The following is a 23,699-nucleotide window of genomic DNA, read 5'->3' on the forward strand; positions in this document are numbered from 1 at the left end:
TGGATGGCAGGTGTCTTCTCTAACTGCTGGCGTCTATCTGCAGAGAATCCCATGAACCGCACCTCACAGAGAAGCTGAGGCCCATAGGCCAGACAGACCTGCTGAGGGTCAAATGCTTTCACCAGAATAAGACAAAGGCTGGGATAGAAGTTCTCACAGGGAAGCCACCCAAAAAAGGAAAGATTAAGGTGTAGCAATCATCGTCCCCTGAGGAAACAGATCCACAAGCACCTTGACCAAGGTTGTGTGGTGGGCGTGTAGCTGGACACGGATTCGACCCAGACCGCTCAGGCCTCTGGTGGCTCTTCTCTGATACTGCCTTACCCCACTTGCAAAGAGCAGGTTGCTCTAAATTCACCCCCAGATTTAGCCACTTGAAGCGCCGTGGGCATGGAGCTCGACCTCTCTGCCAATGGTGGCTTTGACCTCCTAGGATCAGGATTAGTTTTCAGTTAATTCACAAAAGGCTTATCCGGGAGAAGGCCTAATGGGGATATCATGAACTCAGAGAAGTCAAACACTTCCAGAAAACCACAAAGCTCGTAGGTAGGATTCCACCTGTTTCCACATCTTCACAACAACCTGGAGCTGCAGAGGACAAGCCTGAGTGACCTCAGAGAGTCTGCCCTCCGTGTCTTTAGCAGAGAAATAATGGAGAGTGAAAGAATGGAGAATTATCCCAGGAATCTTTGAGCCGCGATGGCTCATGTTCACAGCCAGAGTTGGAGGTCTTGCTTCTGTGCTGTGTGGTCAGAAGGACAACCTCTTTGACGTAGCCTCAGGGGACCCTGCATGGGGCGTCCGAGGCCATCTACGGCAGCCGCCCTCCGGGCCAAACTCTGCACCTTGCACACGCCAGCCGGCTCGGAGGTGCACCGCCCACTGTCCCTGCGACCGGCCTTTGGGCCTGCCTGTCTTCGGCTTTGTAGCCAATCCTCATCGCCCTCCAGGCTACGCCCTCCGTTCTTCTCGAGCCAGCCGCGCCAGCCACTTCTCTTGCCCCCCAGGGATTGGTCGTCAGGGCTGCTCGTCTTCCGCCAGAGTTCCAATCTTCGCCTACCTCCAGGCCCTCACCTCCCAGCACCTCGCACCCTGAGGGACCACCTCTGGGACCAAAAACCTCACCCAATAGCCCGCCTTTGCCCCTCAGTGATTGGCCCTAGGGGCTGCCTGTCTGTTTCGGGCTAACCAATCCCTGTCTTTCCAAACGCTGATTGGCCAACGCGCAGCCAATCGGAGCGTGGCGTGGACCCCTCCCGCGGCGCGCGCTGAGGGTGCGCGAGGCGGGGCCGTGGTGGCCGGAGGCGGCGGCGGCGGCGGCGGCGGCGGCGGCGGCGGCGGCGGCGGCGAAGGCGACGCGTCCCAGACGGTGAGGGGGAGCAGGGGGCGCGGGGTGGCGCAAGCGTCGGAGGGTCCGCTCCCTTGGGCCGAGCGAGGGCGAGGCACGGTCCTGTCATGTGTCCTGGGGCGGGGGCGAAAGAGGCAGGGCGTGACAGCAGCGTCAAAGGGGCAGGGAGAGGTTAAACCCCCCCATCCCTGCACCCCGCATCTGGTGCTCCCTGGGGACCCTCCCAGCCGAATCTGAACCTTCACGGTCAGTCCGCGCACACCTGACACCACGTCCCTTCTTGTTGACAACCCCCCCCCCCATACACCTGATACTGCCCACTTCTCTGACATTCCCCACACCTCTAGAGCCATGCCCCCAGGAGCTCTGCACAGTTGAGGCTTCACACCCACAGACATCTGAGTCTGTACCCCCACTGATATTCTCTCACACACACCTGACATTGCACACCCCCACATCACCGAAGATCGTCCCTCTTGGTGACATCTCCACACCCAGATCCATGCACCCCCACCTCTGCAACAGGGCCTACATCCCCTACTATACCCATGCCTGAGCCTGTGATGCTAAACTCTGGCCCCGCACTCACACCTGGTCCGGGTCATATCCCCTCACTGACTTTGCTCACATCCAGGTCTGTGCCCTTCTCACTTGCCCCCTCCCTTCAGCAACTCAGGTCAGGGTCCTCAGGTACTCTCCCCCTACCCCTGCGTCTGCCCTGTGCCTTTACGGTTCCTCTCTCCATCACACACCCTCAGCCTGTGTGCCCACCCGTACCTTCTTACAGGTGCACCCATGTTTGTGCCCCTCTCTGTAATCCTTGAACCCTTCCCCCACCCTAGGTCCTCTACCCTCCCCCACCCAAAAGAAAAGCCCACCCAGATGTTATATTTTCATTTATGAGAGTCTATAAAGTAACTTCTAGGCTTAGAATAATCCCTTTGGCCAGATGAAATTACAATTATCTCCATTTTACCAACAACAAACCTAAAGGGACTTCAGTTGGGGAGGCAGAGCCCATCCCTCCCTGAGCATTGCTGACTCTTCTCTGTAGACCTTCCCTGTTTTTGCCCATCCGTTGTGCTTATCTCTGAGGGATTGGCAGGGGAAGGGACCCCTACCTTCCCTGCAACTGTTCCTCAGGAGTCATGAGTCCAGAAAGACTGAGCTGGAAGGGGTGGCCCCTGATTGTTGCTGTAGCACGTGTCTCCGAGTCCTGGGGCTGGGTGGGGGTGGGGACCTTGCAGGAGTGGGACTTCAACACCTGGGGTGCCACCAGAGGCTAGGTCACCTGGGAGGGAGCTGCTGGCCTCCCGCCTCTGGCTCCAGCTCTTGCAGACTGAGGCCCCTCACTGACCCTCAAGACCTCCTTGGGCCCTTAAAGCTGATAAACCTGGAGAGTAAGGAAACACTCTTCAGAGTGAGGCGAGCTAATGTTACAGCCACTTAGAGCCAAACTGTAAAACTGGAGCCTGGTGTGGTGCTGGGATTAATGATTTTTCTGGAACTTTTCAAGTTCCCTGGAGTGTAATTTGCAAGTGTGCAGCGTAGAAGGAGCGGGTGGCTTTGTTGTTGAAAAGTAGTAGTGTGGTGTGGTTTCCTGTAAGGTTTGCATAGTGCCTCTTACCCCTCTTCGTTCTCTCCCTGCAAAGATGGTGCCAGAATATTCTGGAGGGTCACCTTCAGCTTCTCCTGGACAAACTGAAGCCATTGGGGTTTTCTGTCCAAATTCAAAAGGAGTCATTTAAAACGTGTGTGTTTATGTATGTGTATGTATATGCTTATAAGTAGATATACGCATGTATGTACATCACACTCACATATGCATAGACACACATTTTATAAATACAGATGTATACACATTTCTTATATGTACATACGCAAATCTATAAAATTTGACAAGGTAATTGATGTACGTGGTAAAAAACAACAACAACAAAAAGTCCAAAAGGGCATCCAGTGAAAATTAAGCACGTCTCCCCTTATCTGCACTCTGCCCTTCTAGAGGCATCCATTGTTAATTGCCCTGTTTCCTTCCAGAGATAGGCTATGGCGTGGGGGAAAGATGTATATCCCCCACCTCTTCTAAACCCCTGATACATTTGCATGAGCTTTTTATCAAATGGGTGTGCCAGTGTAATAGCCAGTCCCTCGCTGATGACTGTTCAGGTTGTCACTCGTAGCTTCTCTTGCAAACTGAGCTTCAGTGAATAGATGGAACCATGCATGAGCAAATATGGAATGAATGTGTGTGGGGCTCCAGCACAGACCCTTCGAAACCTCCCTGGCTTCCTGGAACTCCCATGCCAAAGGGCATGTCCATTTAAATGGTTAATGTTCCTCCAGAGAGGCTGTGCTGCCATCAGTTGTCTCTCGGCTGTGAAGGTGGAATTCTTGTTTTCTCTCCCAGCATCCAGAATAGATATTACCAAGTGTTTTGGTCTCTCCAGTCTGATAGGTAAAGCACATCCTACGAGATCCTTTTGAACACCACTTCTGTGCTTTCTATCCGTCTCTTTGGCGTTCTAGCCCGGGTGGTGGTGATTAAACATTATACTTCTGTTTCTCTTCCACAGTTAGACTAACGTTCAGTCCAAGAACTATTTGAATCCCTTCTCTGTGGAGCTCTGGAGGAAACCTTGGGTGTGTGTGGGGGGCGGGGGGGGGGGGTCCCTGCAAGACAGAGACATGGGTATTGGCCACAGTCCTGGGAGGGGAGGTCTTAAGATGTCTAAAAATTTTTTTAAGAGGTGTAAATGTTTTTTTCCCACTTGGATCCGGCAAAATCACTTGGGTGTCAGATGAAATTGAGATAAGTCAGATGTAAATCTTTTGGGGAAGCTGTCTTGAGATTCTCTCGAGTCGTCGGCTGTTGCCCACTCTTGGTGCCAGGTGGAGAGCACCTTTTGACTGAGGCCAGGCCTTTTCACACCTGTCATCCTGTTTTTTTGTGCTTCTGTTTTGGCAATTAGACAATACAGGAATACTGAAATGGTCAGAACTTTCAGCTTGGTTAGGTTTTGCAAACCAGCTCTTTTTAAAAACACATATATTCTTTATTTTTATTGTGAAACACTTAATAAAAAGTATATGATGTGCACATGAAAAGAAAGTATAAAGGATAACGAAGCGGACACTCAGTTGAAGAAGTAGAACATTGCCTCCGGCGGCCCTTCCTTCATCACTGCACTATTTTTAAAATATGCTTGTCAACGTGTGTTTTCTTCACTGAGTACCTTTTGCTGCAGCTGAATGCTTGGATTCTAGGGTCTTAACAAAGATCAGCAGGAGCCAAGTTTTCTATCAAAGCTGTGTCAATAGGATGACCTGAGAGGTCCACGGAGGGAAGCAGTGACCTCAGGTTCATGGGCAGGTCACCAGCCAGTACCAGGAGCTTTGATCTTAGAAGACTCCTGTCTTGTTAGTGTCCTGGGCCTGCTGTGACAAATTACCACAAGCTGGGTGGCTTAAGACAAGAGAAAGTTATTCTGTCATAGCTGTGGAGAGCAGAAGGCCAAAATCAAGGTGTTGGCAGATGCTGTAGATGGAATGCTTCTGTCTCCCTAAAATTCATATTTTGACTCTTTTTTTAATGTTTATTTATTTTTGAGCGCGAGTTGGGGAACGGCAGAGAGAGGGAGACACAGAATCCAAGGCAGGCTCCAGGCTCTGAGCTGTCAGCACAGAACCTGATGCGGGGCTAGAATTCATGAGCTGCAGGATCATGACCTGACCCGAAGTCGGACGCTTAACCAACTTTGCCACCCAGGCACCCTAAAATTCATATTTTGAAACCTAATCCACAACGTGATGGCATTAGGAGGTGGGGCCTTAAGGAGGTGAGTAGGTCATGAGGGTGGAGGCCTCATGAATGGGATTAATGCCCTTATAAAAGAGGCCCTGCCCCTTCTGTTTTATGAGGCACAGCAATACATTAGCTGTCTGTGAACCCGGAAAAGTGCTGTCACCAGACAGTCTGCTGGCACCTTGATTCTTGGACTTTCTAGCCTCCAGAACTGTGAGAAATACATTTCTGTTGTCCATAAGCCACCCAGTTTATGGTCTTCTGTTACCAGCCCAAACAGACTGAGACAGCAGGTCGGTTTCTACTGAGGGATCTAAGGGAGAATCTTACCAGCCTCTCTCCTGGCTGTGGTAGTTGTTGACAATCTTTGGGGTTTTGGCTTGGAGCCACATCATCCCAATCTCTGCCTCCATCTCCACGCAGCCTTCTTCCCTGCGTGTGTGTCTTCTTCTTTTTTTTTTTTTTAATGTTTATTTATTTTTAGAGGGGGGAGAGAGAGAGCGGGAGTGGAGGAGGGACAGAGAGAGAAGGAGACACAGAATCTGAAGCAGGCTCCAGGCTCTTAGCTGTCAGCACAGAGCCCGACGCGGGGCTCGAACTCACGGACTGCGAGATCATGACCTGAGCCAAAGTCAGGTGCTCAACTGATTGAGCCACCCCCTGTGTGTGTGTGTGTGTGTGTGTGTGTGTGTGTGCGCGCGTGTGTGTGTATCTTCTTACAAGGACACCCATCATTGGATTTAGGACCCACCATAAATTCAGTACGATCTCATCTCAGTGTCCTTAACTAATTTCACCTGCAGAGACCCTATTTCCAAATAGGGTCACCTTCTGAGGTTCTGGTGGGACATGAACTTTAGGGGACACCATTTAATCCCTGTAGCTGCAAAACCAGAATTTCTGTCAGGATGTTATGCAAAGAAATGCTTGTCTAGTGGCGTCTACTGCTTCAGGCAGAAGGGGGCTGGTAGGGTTGGAGCACACGGCCCCTCACTCACCTGCCTCCCTACTGGAAGGTGGAGGCATCTGCCCAGAGCTAGCAAGGACCTGGGCAAGTAAGCATGTATTTGCTAGCCCTTGGCGCATGCTTACAGGACTGTGAGCTTGGTCCTAGATCATCCCAGTTTATAGAAGGGTCATCAAGACTTAGGGGCCTTTGCCCCACCTGCAGGGAGAACAGAAGGGAAGCCAAGATGAGCCTAGGTCAGCCCAAATCCAGACCCCTGTCCTTTAAGCAGTCACCCGTGGCATGCATGCTTTCTGCCTCTGCTAGACACTGATGTCTGTAAGCTGTACTGAAACACCACAGGCAGCCTACCTCCAGGAATGGAACAAACTTGAAGCCTGACCACCCCCATTGTTTTCCAGTCTGTAAAAATCTATGCACCGGGGACAGGAACAGGTGCAGAGGAAGCAGAAATACTGGGGCTCTGAAGGGTAGGGGACACAGATGTGGATCCCCAAGTGGTTGGGGCTCTGTAGTTGATCAATTCTAGCAGAGGATTGAGGTGCTAACTCAGGGAGGGGAAGGTTCTCGGAGATCTGAAAGCCAGCAAGGAGTCAGCCAGATGGCGAAGCGTTGTAAGCAAAGGGAACAAGTGAGCCTGGATGTTGTGGGACCCAAGGCATGGAATTTGAGAGAGGATTGAGGGACCTGGTCCATGGAGCCGGTGACAGGCACAAGAGGGGACTTAACCTTGAGGCCACTTCAGGCAAGGCATCACCAGCCTACCTTAGCTGAGAGCCTCTAGCAGCCTGTGCTTTCCCAGCCGTGAGATGAGGCCACCTTGTGAGTAGTTGCAAGCCTTCCCTGATCAAATGTGCCAGTGAAGGGCTCCCAAAAGACGTCACTGCTGTTCTGTCCGCAGGTCGCATGCCTTTGCCATGGGATGAGTTGAAAAAGCGAGTATGTATGTTTCAGTTAAGTCTTAATTAGCCACGCAGACCCAAGCCCCACCCAGGCTGCGGTATTTGTCCCGGCCCTGTCTAAGGGGTAGGCTCCCAGACCTCACTGTGGCAGCTGTGACTTAATATGCCTCAGGAGGAGCTCAGGAATCCTGCACAAGTGTCCTGGAGATTCTGGGACAGGTGTTCCTGGAAACACCTGGTGTAGCAGCTCAGAGCTGGAGGAAGATGCTAGACCCTGCCTCTCCCCTGTGGTGGTGGGCAGGTCCCCGCAGCCAGAAAAGGGGAGGGAGCTTGGCTTACAGCACAAAGGGGAGACAGGACCCCTTACTGGCCAGGCCTTAGCCAGTGGCTAGTCTAGCCTTGGGCTGGCAAGGCGATGTATAAGAGCCAGGCCTTGAAGAAGGGACAGGTTTGGGGGCTGTGAACAGCCCCTCTGGCCTGGAGCACACCGGTCAGAGCCAAGTGTCGGCCAGCCCTGAACGTGAGAGTCACAGACTGCCCCACCTGTTGTGCCGGACAGCGGCACCGGCGTGGTAGAGTGTTTGGACGGGGAGCACGTGCTTCCTAAACCATTGTCACCTGGTGGGCAGTGGGGGCACCACTTTCCAACTTCTGTTTAACTCTTTGGGGAGATGAACCTGGAAAAAGCGGGGAGCGGCGCTGGAGACCAGGGACCAATGCTCAACTCTTTTAGAGACCCTGGCATGGGGAATGCAGGCTGAATGGTGAGATCTAGGAACTGGTGAGGCCTGCTCAGTAGGGCCCTTAGTAGGGCCTGTGATGGGCTCCATCCCAGGTCCATCTGACTCCTTATTAGGCAGAATGATACTTACCAATACTTAACCAGTACCCATGACCCACTTGAGCAGCAGGACCCTGGAAAGATGGTGATGGATGGAAACTGAGCCCTGAGGAGGTTTAGTAACACGTCCAAGGTCACACGCTGGACCCCATCTTCCCAAAACACCAGCATGGTGTAACTGGGAGCCTGTACACGTTCCTACTTAGGGAATGAGGCGGACAGTGATAGAAAAGGTACATCTCTGCTGCCACATGAAGGATGTCTGAAGGGCAGGAAGATGGACAGAAAAACCACCTGTGTGTAGGTATATGCTTCTGACTTCTTGCTAAGCATGGACACTGAGCGCAGCCCAGGCCATTGCCTTCCACAGACACCCCCCACCCCAAGCCTAGCAGAGGAAGCTAATGGAAAGTGACCCCTCCTGGTGCAGCAGGGAACCACGGGGTGCTCAATGTAGGGCAGAGCAGCTAACTTTTGGGAGGCGAGGCTGGGACATTTAGGGAGGGCTTTGAAGGGTGCAGAGGAGTTTGCTAGGCATGGGGTGGGGAGAGTGCAGCCAAAGCAGAACTTGGTGTGTCCTGAAAGTTAATTGTCTTATCCGGCAAATAACTGAGTGGATACAAGCACTGTGCTAGGCTCCACATGGCGAGTGAGAAAACAAGACTTTTGGGGTGAGGGCTTTACACAAGTGCACCCTCTTATTAGAGGGACCTGAGTACCACCGCGTGCCTCGGTTTGTTGTAGATCACTACGGTGCAGTTGGTGACAGGTGTTGGCAACACTTTCCTGCAAGGGCCGAGGACAGTGATTGACAATAGGATGTTCTGTATCTTTTAGGACTTAGATGCCTGAGTGTCTGACCCATAGAGACTGCAACACAAGGTTGTGGTGACCAGTTTGTCTGAAAGGCACGAATAGAAGGGAATGCAGCAGGGAGAGATGGGCAGCAGCTGGTGGGGTCTGGGTTAACAGGGAACAGCCATTATGTAAGATGCTACCGCTCTCTTAGGCAGAAGTTAATGCCCATTAACTGGAAAAGAAAACAGCCTTTATCAACAGGCAGATAGGATGTTAATTGGCTTCCGTTTACTGAGAGATTACAGGATCTGTCCACGACTGCTTGTAAACTCCATCAGCCGAGAACCACCACCCCCCCCCCGCCCCCCCCCCCCCCCCGCTTTATGTAAACATTTCCTTGGCCCCATGGGGTGGCGCACACAAGCGCTCATGAACATGAATGGTGGCCTTGGTCAGGGAGCTTCTGAGGGAATCGGGCACAAATGTGTGTGTGCAGGTGCGTGTATTAGGACGGATGCACACGTGGAGAGGCTGCTGCGTGGGGCTCATAGCCTGGGCTACCTAAGATCCCAAAGCACCTGGTTCACATTTCCTAGACAGTGCTGTTCAGTATGTTATATTGCTGAATTGCCTCCCGACCCTGCTTTGCTTTGTTTTTTGATGAGTGGAACAGAAACATGGTACAAAAAATGAATTTTTGTTGATTGGGGCTGGTCTGTGAATGCTGCCTACCCATGGCATGTGGGGGGTGAGCCCCATCTCACTCCACTTTTAGCAGAGACTCTGGCACCTGAATCCCAGGCCGTGGGTACCTGTTAGAGGTACGCCCAGAGAACATACGGAGGCTGGGCGCACCGGGGCCGCAGGATGCCATTGTCCATGGTTGGAAATGCAGCACGGGCCCGGAAGAGTATAAGGGAAATACACAGATCAGGGCTCTGGAAGGCTGTGCAAGGGACAGAGACCCATCCCAAACTGGCTGAACTAGAAAGGGAGCTTTGTGGGCTCCAGGGTGAAAAAGTCTAAGTGCTCCTAGCACCGGCCAGGTTCTTCGTCAGCTCCCAAGTTCTGCTAGAACCATTGGGCCCCAGGGCATCCCAAGTCATGAAGACATATGTCCACCTCCCTCCCTGGCCTTGCCTCTGTCAGCTGCCCTTGGGGCCTACCTGTTTCCCCTCCTGAGAGAAAGAGGAATTCTCCGGCCCAGTGGTTCCCTCAGAAATCCCAGTCTTTGGGTCTGGTGCTCCAAACTGAGGGTCACCCTGGAGTCAAGGGAGGGTCAGCCCCGCCTTTCTCCCAGGTGACAGAGACAGAGTGGGTGGCTGCCCAGTGTGCTGTCTCCAGAAGGGGGACAGACATCCCTTGTACATGTGGCCTTCCTTCTAGGAGCTTAGGCATCTCCTCGGACTTTTAGTCATTGCCAAAATCATCAGCAGGCGTTCTCCACAGGTGAGGGGAAAGGTGAGCATCAGTGAGCAATGCAGATCACCCCTCTGCTGCCATCAGAGTCCCCTCGGAGTTAAGAACACAGTACCCAGGGGCACCTGGGTGGCTCAGTCGGTTAAGCGGCCGACTTCGGCTCAGGTCATGATCTCGCGGTCTGAGTTCGAGCCCCGCGTCGTTCTCTGTGCTGACAGCTCAGAGCCTGGAGCCTGTTTCAGATTCTATGTCTCCCTCTCTCTGACCCTCCCCCATTCATGCTCTGTCTCTCTCTGTCTCAAAAATAAATAAATGTTAAAAAAAAAATTTAAAAGAACACAGTGCCCAGGTTCAGGGTCAGGTGGTCTGGGAGAGGCTGGCCAAGTTTGGGGATTCTCTTCTTTAATGTTTAATTTTTTTCTTGTGGTATAACTGACACACAGGAAAGTGAGTAGCTTCTGTCCACAGCTCAAGGAAGTTTTACATGTGTGTTCACCTGTGAAATCTGATCAACATGCAGAACGTTTCAAGCCCCCCACTCTGGCTCCTCCGTGGCCCTTCCCTGTCCTACCTCCCACAGCAAACCCCATTCTGATCTTTATCACTGCTGACGCTTTATTGTCGTGCTTGATCTATTTTATTTTACTTAATTTTTAAATGTTTGTTTATTTTTGAGAGGGGTGGGGGAGACAGAGGGTCCGACGAGAGCTCTACGCTGACAGCAGCGAGCCCGATGTGGGGCTCAAACTCATGAACCGTGTGATCATGCATGACCCAAGCCGAAGTCACATGCTCAACCGACTGAGCCACCCAGGTGCCCCTGATTTTTTAAACTGTGATGAAATGTATACAACTTAAAATATACTGCCCCCACCTTTGCTTTGCATATAGTTCACTGACATGAAGTGCGTCCTCATTGCCGTGCAGCCATGACCAACCAGCTCCAGAACTTTTCCATCTTCCCAAACTGAAACTCTGTCCCCATTAAACACGAACCCCCCCATTCCCCTCCCTCGGCCCCTGGCACCCACCATTGTACTTTCTGCCTCTATGAATTTAGGGACTCTAGAGACCTCACAGAAGTGGATTTAAATCTTTGTCCTTTTGTGACTCGTTTATTTCACTTAGCGTGATGTCCTCAAGGTTCCTCCATCCCGTAGCCTGTGTCAGAATTTCGTTGCTCTTTAAAGCTGAATAATGTTCAGTTCGCCTGGGTGGCTCAGTCGGTTAAGCAGCCGACTTCAGCTCAGGTCATGATCTTGCAGTTCGTGGGTTCGAGCTCCATGTCGGGCTCTAATGCTGACAGCTCAGAGCCTGGAGCCTCCTTGGGATTCTGTGTCTCCTCTCTCTGCCCCTCCCCTACATGTGTTCTGTCTCTCAAAATTAAATAAACATTTAAAAAAACTTTTTTTAAAAGCTGAATAACATTCCACTTGTACAGAAGGCCACTTTGTGTCGCTGTGCTTGGATGTGACTTAGACTCACTTGGTGCACAGTCTTTTGTGTTGGCTTCTCTTTCTCCACTGCTTTGTCTGAGATTTGTGCCTGTCAGTTGCGTGTGGCAGCAGCCGGCCCTTCTGTCTTGTCGTGTGGGCCGGCTGTGTGACCCTGCCACCTGCGAGAACTTGCTCTCTTGTGGGTGGCTGTCTGGGTTGTGTCCCCAGAGGGTGCTCGTCATCACTGTGAGATATGACAGGCTACCACGCAGGTGTTCGGAGCTCCCAAATGGCATCTTAGGGGCTCAAACACTGAGGAGAGGCACTGGGGGAGGGATTTGGGGGATCATCCTGGCTGGGGTCCAACAGGGATGTTGTGGGACGGGGGTGTTTTGTGCTCTCCTACTAGCAGAACCTTCCATGGCCCGCATGCGCTCGCCTGCCTTTATTTCCCCGATCAGCCTGAGCTGGCTCCAGCCTTGGGGGAGCCCCCCTTTTTACTGCTCTGCCTACACGGGGTGCTCCTTCCCAGACCCCAGGACTTACCCTGCCCTGCACCTCTCCCACCACAGAGCCCCGCTCACCAGCACCCCTGGGGGTCCTCTGCCTACACTCCCCGCCCCCCACCACTGTGGTGCCGTTTCCCCCAGAGTGTGTACTTGGCGGGCACACAGTTAATCAGACTCAAAGGAACCCCAGAGGGGTAGTGTATATTGGACCAGAGCAGGGCAGTCCTTAAGGCTCCCCTTTCCAGGACCATCCCTTCAAGGATCAGGACAAGAGGATTCTAGAACCTTCAAGCCCCCACTCACAGGCTCCCAGACTGGCCAGGCCCTGGCCCTGCCCAGTGGCACCTTTCCTCCTTGTCTGGGTTCCTCTTACTGGGAACAAAGGAGTGAATTCCCTTTGGTGCCCACTGCCCAGCCACCAGGCAACCCAGAGGGCCCTGTGGAAGGCTGGGGTCACACGAGCCAGAGGAGCACAGTGAGCAAGTGGGGTGGAGGGAAGACATGGGAGCAGCAAGGACCAGGATGATGAGAAGCAGAGCTGGGCCTCAGACAGGAGCTTGCACCCTGCCCTGCACCACCCTGCCTCGCCTCTGTATCTACAGAATCAGGCTTGGGGCCCACAGGCACACGTCAACATCTGTCCCTTGAGCACACTTAGTCCAACTCCTGCAGCTACTTTGGACCACCCCTTGTCATCTGCGTCATGTTGATCCCCCCACTGCCCTCCACCCCCACCACCCTCCTGCCAAACCTGCCCCTCCACCTCCAGTGGGTGCAAGACATCTTGGCCTGTGGCCAGCATTAGAAGATCAAAGCAGCCAATGAGTAACAGATCATCTTGTTTTAACGCAGAGCATGAAGTGGTCATCTACAAGGTCATACTGATATATATATTTTTAAATGTTTATTCATTTTTGAGAGAGAGGGAGAGAGAGAGACAGAGCGTGAGTGGGGGAGGGGCAGAGAGAGGGAGACGCGGAATTGGAAGCAGGCTCCAGGCTGTGAGCTGTCAGCACAGAGCCTGACGTGGGGCCCGAACCCACGAACTCTGAGATCATGACCTGAGCTGAAGTCGGACGTTTAACCAACTGAGCCACCAAGCACCCCAAGGTCATACTGATCTGAATAAATGACAGAAAAAGTAAATTAGTTGGGGAGAAGAGGCCACAGTTCCTGTGTAAGAATACCCAGTCACGTATTCTCCCCCTCCAGGAAGAGAGCTTAACTCCCCCGACCCCCAAAGGTGGGCTGGTTCCAAGGAGAAGAGTCTGGAAAAGTGTCACTCAGCAGGGGGACAGACATCTGGCAGACCCCACCTTAACCAAGAGGTCCAAGTCAGTCTCACCTGGATTAAGTCTGTGTTCTCAGGTATAATGTCATGAGGAGGGCTCACCTCCAAGGTCCTCCCAAGACCACACAACCCAGGCTCATGGTGAAAAAACACATCAGACAAACCCAGATGGGCTGGGGCATGAGGGAGTGGGATTCTGGGGCAGAAAAGGGAGATTAGGGGAATAACTGGAAAGCCTGGAGTTCTGTGGACAGTCATGTTAGAACAGGAGGAGTAGTAGGCTCACTGACCTACTCCCAGGTCAGAGCCCACGTCCTCTCTTCACAGCCAGCACCTCAGGCTGGGCTCCCTCTCGTGGTCACCCTTCTCGAATCTGCGGGCTGTGACACTTGAGGGTCTCAAGAGGCCTCTGCTTCTTATTTTTCCGTTTTATCAGATACCACCATGTGTCACTGTCCACTGTCCCTAATTCACCTCTACTGCCAGGGGACCAGGGCCTCGGAGGCACTGAGCAATGTTTCATGTGGGGCCCCACGTCCGGAAGGTAGGGCAGCTGGGGTTCTTCCCAATCAGACGTTCTGTGTTTTCAAATGTCTGTGTTTCAAAATATGTTTCAGATGCCCAGCCTGCCCATGTGCCTCATTATCTTAGGTTTAAATTTTTTAAGTCAGGCAAGGCCCAGGGTATCATCTCCCAGACATGATTTCTGCTGACTTCTTCCAGGCTTGTGGGAGCCAGCAGGCCAAGGCTATCCTCCAAGTTCAAGACTGGAAGTTCTCAGGCCCCCAGACACCAGGCATTGGTCCCTCAGGGATCTCCTCCCACACCTTCCTTCTGCCAGGTGCCAGCCCATAACAGGGACTGCTTACCCAGAGCCCCACCTTGGTGATACAGACTCTGACTTCTGTCCCGGTGGCGTGCCAAGCCAGCCCTTGACTGCCTCTTCCAGGATCATGTCCTAGGGACAGAGCCTTGGGCACCTCCGATCCATCACAGCCCAGGAACCCATGGTGTCCCTTTAGCTCTGTGAACAGGTTGTTTGTGTTCTGCTGGGCTTTGCAAGTTGCCTTCAGGGGACTACTGAGTACAGCCAGATCCTCTTCCATGCTTCCCTTAAGCTGTTGTTCCTTCAGGTTAAACAAAGTCTTAAGAGGCACATGGTTCTCCAGGAGAATCATTTGGGATGAAATGGTGTTGAGGCTGGCCTAGGGGCCATGGTTTCTTGGAGAAGGATATGGCCATGACTTTTGGAGTCCTATGTCAAGGTTGGAGTTCCGTCTGCCGTTGGTCTGACCAGGTTTTTCCATGTCTCATCAGCAAAATGGAGAGAGAAACCAGTGACCGTGACACCCCTAATTGTTAGTGACAGTGATTGTCACCATTAGTGGTCTCTAGCAGGGAATGCATGCTGCCTTAACTTCCCCATTGGTAAAGCAGCACCTATACCCAGTGGTGAAGGCTGGCCAGATGAAAGAACACAGGAACAAAGGGATTTAATAAACAATAGCTGCCATTGTGTCATTGTGTTTATTGCCTGCCTTCACTCCCAGTTCTCATCCCACACTCCCAGTTCTCATCCCACACTTAGAGCCAGAGGTGACCTTGAGCAAAGGCCGCGGCCTGGGGCCCTGCAGCTGCTGACCTCTAACACCCTGCTCCAAAGAGAGATCAGGATCAGGGGGTGCCTGGGTGGCTCAGTCGGTTAAGCGTCTGACTTCAGCTCAGGTCATGATCTCATGGTTCGTGGGTTCAAGCCCCTCGTTGGGCTCTGTGCTGACAGCTGAGTCTGGAGCCTGCTTTGGATTCTGTGTCTCCCTCTCTCTCTGCCCCTCCCCTGCTCATGTTCTGTCTGTCTCTCTCTTAAAAATAAAATAAAAACATTAAAAAAAATTTTTTAAGAGAGGCCAGGGTCGGGCTATGCCTGCCAAGAAGAGCATCGGTCTCCCCACAAACCAGGCAGCAGCCCCAATCCCTCTCACGGGGCTCCCGTGGCTGCCAGAGCCCTTCCCCAGCCCAAGATACTAAGCTGCTGACTTGGAGGCACCAACTGGACAAGGAGGGGCCAGACCAGCCAGCCAGCCCCTCAGCAGCCGCAGACCTCTGAAATTGGTTTCTCCGAAACCTCTAGCAAATCCAGAAGGTCATGGTTGCCTTAAGGCATTTTTTTTTTTTAGCTTTTTATTTTGAAATAATTTCAGCCTTACAGAAAAGTGACAAAAATAACCAGAGTTCTGGTAGACCCTTCATCCAGCTGCCAATGTTAGCATCATACAGGATATTAGCATCATACAGGATACAGCTACCTGAACCAGAAAATACCATCGAGGCAACTTTGGAGCTCACCTCCAGCCTGAATTCAGATCTCCCCAGCCTCCCACATTGCATTTCGTCATCCAATCTGCCTGGTCCCCCCTGATCTGTGATGTGCCCCAGTCTTTCCTCATCATCCACAAGCTCCACACCTTTTTTTTTTTTTTTTGCAGTGTCCTTTGGTGTGGACTTTGTGCTGTTTACTCACGGTTAGCCTGTGGGGTCCATCTTTGGTAGGAATCTCACTGCAGCAGTGTCGTGTCCCTCCTATGGCATCATGTTGGGGATGCAGGCTGTCTATAGGCCCTGTCACCGGTGGTGTTGACCTTGCTCACTTAGTCAAGGTGGGCTGTGCTCATTAGTGACAGGCTGAGTGGCTTCTCCCCATGGGGATGTGAGTTACACATTCCCTCTGTCGCCTCCCTCTGCGTCGCTTCCCTTCCAGGCCTTTGCTGGGACCAGCAGCTGACAGTGGCCTTAGGGCCAGTGAGTCCTCAGGCTCATGTATTGGGATAGCACACATTCCAAAGTGTTTGCCAGACCACCTGCAAAGAGGTGTGCCCCCCCCCCTCCGCCCCTCCTTGTCCACCCCCATCTCCTGGCACAGTTGTAATACTTGTAAACAGCCCTTCAGTGAGGGGTCAGCCTGACTTTCTCCGTTATCGGTCTTTTTTGTTTTGTCATATATTTTTTTAAGTTATTTGTTTCTTTCCTGGTGACCTGGTGTTTCTTTGTTACTTTGCCTTTTTTTTTTTTTTTTTTTTTTTTAGCAAGGAGCTCTTTATTTCTTAGAGAGATTAACCTTTGGCCTGAGGGACAAAATCTTGAGATCTTACCCCCTTCATTCCCCCAGGGTAAGGATCTCCTCTTCATCCCATGATCCTTGGTGAGTTGCCAGGAGGCTCTGGACCCTGGTGAACAGCTGGCAGCCTGACACCTTTCACTCTACTGGGGTGGGGGTGCCTGGAGCCCCCCCCCCCCCCACCGTCTCTTCCCTAAAAAGGGCTCTTAGTCTTAGTTTCCTGTGGCTGCCATAACAAATCACCACAAACTGGTGATTTTTATTCTCTCATAATTCTGGAAGTTAAAAGTTCAAAACTAAGGTGTGTGACCGTGCACTCTGAAGGCTCCAGGGCAAGATCTGGTCTCTGCCAGCTTCTGGGGACTCCAGCAGTGGCCAGCTTGTGGCCACGTCATTCAAATCTCTGCCTCTGTGGTCACGTGGCCTTCCTGCCTATGTGTCCTCTTCTGTCTTATCAGATCACATTGGATGTAGGGATGATCCAGGATGATCTCATCTCAAGATCCCTACCTTAATTACATCTGCAAAGACCCTTTTTCTAATCATATCACATTCACAAATTCCAGGTGGAGATGTCTCTTGGGAGCTACCCGTCAGCCCTCTGTCCCAGCATGCCTTATGACTTGCTTTGGGCGCTCTGTCACCTGCAGCGACACACTCTTATAGGTCTGCATGGGTTTGTTTCTCTCTGCATCCACCACACGCGGGCCCCTTAATGAATTCTCTGTGCTGAGTTCCTGCAGCAGGTCCTGGAGCCAGGCAACCGAGGGAAAAAAGATCCAGGGGGCTCCACGGGCCGCCCCCACCTGAGCTTGTACATCGCATCTGTGCAGAGCACCACCTGCCTGCCTCCAAAGCAGCTATGGCAGGAGTTGGAGGGAGGGAGGAATGGAAGGAGGGTGAGGCCACAGATCAGAGCCTCGTGTGGCTGGGACCAAAGGGCTGGATGCTGTCTCGGGAAGACACTTTTGCAGAATGTGTCCACACTTAACATGCCCATGCCTCGACACAGCCCTAAGAAAGGCTGCACCACCCATCCGAGTGCCCAGATGTGGGGACCATCCCCTGGAATCTGTAGCGTCAGGGATGGTGCTGAGCCACAGCCGTACACGCTAGGGGGTGAGGGGACGAGACAGTCTCGGTGCACCCTATAGGCCGGTACCCCAGCAGCTGGCTTGAAAAGGTCCCTAGAGCCTAGCTTCTCGTTGTTGGTTTGGAAAAGTTTTGGATTTATATAAAAATTGGGAAAGACAACAGTTCCCCTATACCCCACACACCTAGTTTCCCCTCTTAATAACATTTTACATTACTTTGGTACATTTTTTACAAATGTATAAATACTGATAGCTTACTATTAATTAAAGGCCATAGTTTATTCACGTTTCCTCAGTTTCCCCTAATATCATTTTCTTGTCCCCAAATCTCACCTGACATCTAATCCTCACATCTCCTTAGGCTCTTCTGGGCTGAGACAGTTTTTTGGACTTTCTTGTTTTTTTGATGACCTTGACAATTAAAAAAAATTTTTTTTAATGTTTATTTGAGAGAGAGAGAGACAGAGCATGAGTGGGGGAGGGGCAGAGAGAGAGGGAGACACAGAATCCGAAGCAGGCTCCAGGCTCTAAGCTGTCAGCACAGAGCCCGACATGGGGCTCGAACCCACAAACTGTGAGATCATGACCCGAGCCGAAGTCAGACGCTCAACTGACTGAGCCACCCAGGCACCCCTTGACCTCGACGATTTTGAGGAGAACAAGTCAGGTATTTTGTATGACACCCCCCAACTAGGATTTGCTTGCTGTTTTTTCATGGTTGGCCCTGTGTGATGGGTTTAATGAGGACCACGTGGGTGAAGTGCCCTTCTCATCATGATGCACACCGTGTCCACCGCACAGGCCACCAGCATGACTCATTTTTTTTTTAATTTTTTTTTTTAAGTTTATTTATTTTTGAGACAGAGAGAGACAGAGCATGAACGGGGGAGGGGCAGAGAGAGAGGGAGACACAGAATCGGAAGCAGGCTCCAGGCTCTGAGCCATCAGCCCAGAGCCCGACGCGGGGCTCGAACTCACGGACCGCGAGATCGTGACCTGAGCTGAAGTCGGACGCTTAACTGACTGAGCCACCCAGGCGCCCCCAGCATGACTCATTTGATATTGACCTTGATCACCTGGCTGAGGTGGGACCCGTCAGGTGTCCTGTCCTTGGAAGGAAATCACCACATGCAGCCCACACCTGAAGGGTGGGGAGCCACGCACCCATGCCCCCTCAAGAGTGGAGTTTCTGCACAAAGTATTTGCCTGGGGAATTTGTCTCTTCTTCCCATTTATTTCTGTATTCAATCATTTCTTTCTTTTTTTAATGTTTATTTATTTATTTTGAGGGAGAGAGAGCAGGGGAGGGGCAGAGAGAAAGAGAGAGAGAGAGAGAGAGAGAGAGAGAGAGAGAGAGAATCCCAAGCAGGCTCTGCGTTGTCAGCACAGACAACGGGCTTGATCTCACAAACCACAAGATCATGACTTGGGCTGAAATCAAGAGTCAGACACTTAACCAACTGAGCCACCCAGGTACCCCTATTTCTTTCTTTTTTTTTTTTTAAGATTTTCTTTTTAAGTAACCTCTACACTCAACGTGAGACTCAAACCCACAACCCCAAGATCAAGAGTCATATGCTCCGTTGACTGAGCCTGCCAGGCACCCCCTCATCATTTATTTCTATCTGCGGACTTGTGGATATTTAATTTATATGTTGGATGATAATCCAGTACTCGTTGCTCAGAGAGTTCCAGCTGTGGGCCACTGGGAGCTCTTTGACTCCCCTGCCTGTCTCACTGTCACACCGCCATTGGCTTTGGTTCCTCCCTGGCACCTTAGGGTGCTCTGGGCTCATTTTTATGCTTCCTGCCATCTTGGAAGCAGCCATGCTTCCTGGAGCCAGGGCCCGTTTTAGGTGGGAAACAGCAGCAGAGGACAAGTGGAGGGGAATCCTGTTTGTGCTGTCTAGGACCTTCTGCCCTGGGATTGACCTGGGAGGGCCTGGGAAGGCCTAGAGGGCAGGAGAGGCTTTAACAGTCTGCATTATTTTGTGGGAAAGTGTATTGATTTATTGGATGATTTTTTTTAATTTATTTATTTATTTTGAGAGAGAGAGAGAGGGAGAGAGAATGCGTGCGCACACACATGGGTGAGGGGCAGAGAGAGAAAACCCCAAGCAGGCTCTGCACTGTCGGTGCAGAGTCCAACGCGAGGCCTCAAACCCACGAACTGCGAGGTCATGACCTGAGCTGAAGTCAGACTCTTGACCAGCTGGGCCACTCAGGCGCCCCAATTTATTGGCTGATTTTAAAGCATGGGACCCGAGCACCCCCGCTCCCCCCCATCCCCCAAACACCAATGCACAGTCGGCATCTTGGTGGCACTAGTCTTTCCTTCTGTTCCTGTCACTGTGGTTTGCTGGGCTTTGCATGCACTTCCACTCAGAGGTTAGATGTAGGTTCCAGGGAGGAATCCTCAAGTATTAGGACCCTTTACTGTAAGCTTGGCCAGAAACATCAGGCAAATTTACAGTAGGAAAACGATTAATTTTCTAAGTGTTTCTGTTGATAGATACTCAGGTCCAAGCTGACAAAAGCCCAGTGGGTGCTTGGGTCCAGGCAGGTGGGAACCACCCCCCCCTGCCTCCACAGCCGGCCACACCTCTGCCTCCTGCTGTGTGACCTTGCAGGGGTGGCTTAACCTCTCTGAGCCCATCTGCTGCCTGGGGTTGTTACTCGGTTCAAAAAAAAAACAGACAACTCAGAGGCTTGTTTGTGATGAGCAAATCAAAGATGAGAAGGGCTTTTGTAAATGATTAAGCCAATGCCGGGGACTGGCATTCAGATGCAGGTGCCAGAGTCCTTCCCCTGCAGGGAGACAGAAGCCAGGCTGCAAAGAGCACCGAGCTAGGGCAGTTCTCGCTTCAGGTGACTCAGGGATGAGTCACAGGCCTAAGGCTCGTGGGGGAGGTCTTCCTCTCACTGGGTCTCACCCTGCCTCCCTCTCCCAGGACCAAGTCTCCTGCTGCCTGGAGCTGGCCTGGAATGGGTAATGGTGTGAAGGAAAGTGCGGTGCGTGTGCGTGAGGATGCCGAGGCCGTCCTGCCCTCACCTGTTAATTCCAAGGCAAGTACCCCGCCTCCCCGATGGGCGTTTTCACGAGCTCTCTCTCTTCTGTGTTCCTGCACCCCATTACAAATCACACACACACGCACACACAGTCCTTTCAGAGCTGTGTTTTTGGGAGGCCATGAGGGGCAGGTGGTTCGGGCTGGCCACCTTCTGTTCCATTTAAAGTCCCGTTTGCCATGTGGTTCCAACCTGCCCGGCCGCTTAGTAAGAAGCCAGAACCTCGCCCAGATTTGGCTAGAATGTCAGAAAGTGTCCTTTTTTCTCACTCAGATTCTAGAATTAATCACGGCCAGGGCCAGCTGTGGGGGAGGGGGCTCGCATGTGGGGTGTGCTCTCAGCTGCCAGTTTTCCTCTCTGAAGCTCATCTCGGATTCCACCCTTCAGTTGAAGAAAAGGTATGTTCCCCTTTAAAGAAATTGGATCGGCTCCATCCTTGTTCACCATAGAAGCCAGTAGAAGTTCTTCCAGTGGAACCTGGAACACAGACTGCCCCAGCCCACACAGAAACCCAGCTCCAGGGCACGTGGGCCATTCTCAAAGTCCACAGCATCAAAGGCCGAAGCAGCATCCTCTGGCCCTCCCAACCTCTCCTCAAATTCTAGGTCCCCCTTGGAGCACCAGGTGGGAGGGAGGATGGCCACACTGGGGGTGGATGCAGGGAGAGTGAGGCCAGACCCCAGAGCAGGCACACCCATCCCTCACAGGTTAGTGAACTTCCCCACAGAACAAGAGGGAGATGTCACCCCCCTGCCTCTGGCTGGCTGCCTGAATCCCACCAAGTGGACGTGCCCAGCAAAAGGACCAGCGCCCGTTGTGTGCCAAGCCACGTGCAGTGCTGGTTCTCCGTGCTAGCCAGCCACTGCCACCAGTCTTGGTTCACTTGACCAGTCAGCGGTGGGGAGCTTCCTCTGTAAAGCCGTTTCTTTGGTTAAGGAGCTGAGCATCTTCTTGTGGTGTTCGCAGCCCGTGTGCATCCTGTCTGGATTGCCCACTTTCTCTCTACTAGGCCGTCCGCCTCGTTCTTCATTCGCAGGTGTTCTCCATATGATACATACAGAGACTGACGGCTCCCTGGTGCCTGGGCCGAACTCCTTCAAGAATAAGCCAGGCATGGTCGTTTAAGGGTCACCGGGAGCGTTGGCCACAGGCGGCAGCGGCCTCATCCGCCGAGCATGTGAACTGGGCTCCCAGCACATCCCCGGAGCACCACATCCTGAGTCAGGGCTGACAGCCGTGTGTTCCCGACGTGCAGAAGTAGCTTTATGACCGTGAGAACTGCAGGCTGCGCAGGAAGTTGCCTAGTGAAGGGCGTGGAAGGGACGCGTTGGCTCCACCTCTAGGACCAGGAGGGCACGTGGCCTGTCCACAGGGGACTCCCTCTGCTCTCAGCGGCCCGCGAGACGAACGGTCATCACACTGATTCAGAGAGGAAATTGGGAGCCACTTGGGCCTTGGAGCTGCTGCCAGGAACACCACTGAACCTCACGGCTTCTGCCGTCTACGCTTCTCCAGGTGGTGGAACCAGACCTCCAGAACCTTCTGTGTGATCCAGAAAAGGCACGGGGGCCCAGTGACAGGCTTCTGTAAAGGGAGGAGAATATGGAAGCCCACGGTGAAGCTCTGCCACAGAAACTGAGAAGGGAAAACACTGCCATGAGAGGTTGTTTCTTCAGGGAAGAGAGGGCCAAGCTGGTGGGGGAGGTACTGGGGGCATTAAGGAACAGGAGGTGAAGCCCTCCAGAGACAGGGCCAGATCACAGGGCACCACGGCCCCTGGAGGCACCCAGACCTGGCCAGGAGACAACACATCAGTGTCAGAGATGAGAAAAGGGACATCAGAAAGGCCATGGTCAGTGCAGGCAATTAGGACAGAGCCCAGGTGCAGGCCAGGTGTGCAGACAGACTTGGAATCCAGCCCTTCACCCTTGATCTACCCACTGAGCTGAGCAAACGCAGGGAGTGACCCTGGACTCCACCATGCCCACTCAGACCCAGGCTGCCAGTTGTACCCCCCCCAGATGCCTCTTATCCATCCCCTGGGCCTAGCCTCCGTCTCTCCACCCTGAGTTTCTGCAGGCGCTGTCTCCTCTCTGGTTACGGTTACAAGCAGCCCCTGTCTGCTTGCTGGGCCCCCAGGCTCCCTGGAGTCCAGCCCCCACTTGCCTTCGATCTCTTCTCCCCTCCCTACGCCCCCTCCTTTTCCCTGTGTCGACCACCCTGCCTGTCTTGTGGTCCCTCAGGACCCCCCACTTCTCATCAGGGCCTCTGGGTGTTCCATTCCTCCCCCTGTAATACTATCTCACATACACACGCATCCCCAGTTAGCTGTGCCTCATCCTTCAACCTCAGCCCCTCACCACCCACCCCATGTTCTCCCGGGACCCTAAGCCCCCTCATCACAGCCATCCAAGATGGGTGACTCAACACATTTGTCTAAAGATTTAGTTTCTGTCTGGCTCTCCCCGTGGACTGGCAGCCCCAAGGGGAGGGGGAGCCTGTACATATCCCCCCATACGCACTGTGTGTCCCAAGGATCCTCAGGGCACCTGGTTCCTGTCAGGCTCCAGGGACTCCTGGGATCACCGAATGGCCTGCCCCTCCCCCGTCCTTCCTCATTGTGGAGCCAGGAAAGATGGGAGCACCGCCAGGCCCTAGTGCTCCCCTTGGTGGCGAGAGTTCTGTGGCCGAGTCAGCTGAGGGAATGGAGGCTCTAGCAACATGGTAAGCAGGTGACTTCTTGTGTGACTCCTCACAGGGAGCTTTGAGAAGACTCGGGAACAGTGCTGGCTCTGAGGCTAGCCGCGTGATGCAGGCCAGCACCGTCACTGTCACCCTCACCTTGGCTGGAAAAAGAACCACAAATGCTGGCCTCTGGCAGTCCTGATGGAAAGTCGTGGAAAGGGGCCACACTGACCCAGAGGGTCTGCTTGCCTCACACCACTGCCTGATCTCCAGCCCACAAGGGCCCTGGTGACTTTGCTCTAACCACTGCAGCACAGGAGCCCAGGGCACACACACAGTGGACACAGCCAGGGTTTGCACTTGGGGTGCGGTGACTCTTCTCTTTGGGGTCGGGCCTATTTTGGCTGTCTCTGAGAAGTTGGA

At 52.8% G+C, this 23,699-nt stretch overlaps 1 protein-coding gene across 1 annotated transcript in view; it reads left to right on the forward strand.

Annotated features, from left to right (window-relative positions):
- Window positions 1–1,306: 1,306 nt before the first annotated feature.
- SLC25A42 (solute carrier family 25 member 42) overlaps window positions 1,307–23,699 on the forward strand; it is a 30,725-nt gene continuing 8,332 nt past the window's right edge. The window contains exons 1-2 of the mRNA XM_049640308.1: window positions 1,307–1,369; window positions 20,474–20,588. Of these exons, the coding sequence (XP_049496265.1) occupies window positions 20,508–20,588 (81 nt within the window). The 5' untranslated portion in view covers window positions 1,307–1,369; window positions 20,474–20,507. The remainder of the gene's footprint in view (window positions 1,370–20,473; window positions 20,589–23,699) is intronic.

The sequence above is a fragment of the Panthera uncia genome, chromosome A2 (assembly GCF_023721935.1).
Source record: "Panthera uncia isolate 11264 chromosome A2, Puncia_PCG_1.0, whole genome shotgun sequence".
NCBI lineage: Eukaryota > Metazoa > Chordata > Mammalia > Carnivora > Felidae > Panthera > Panthera uncia.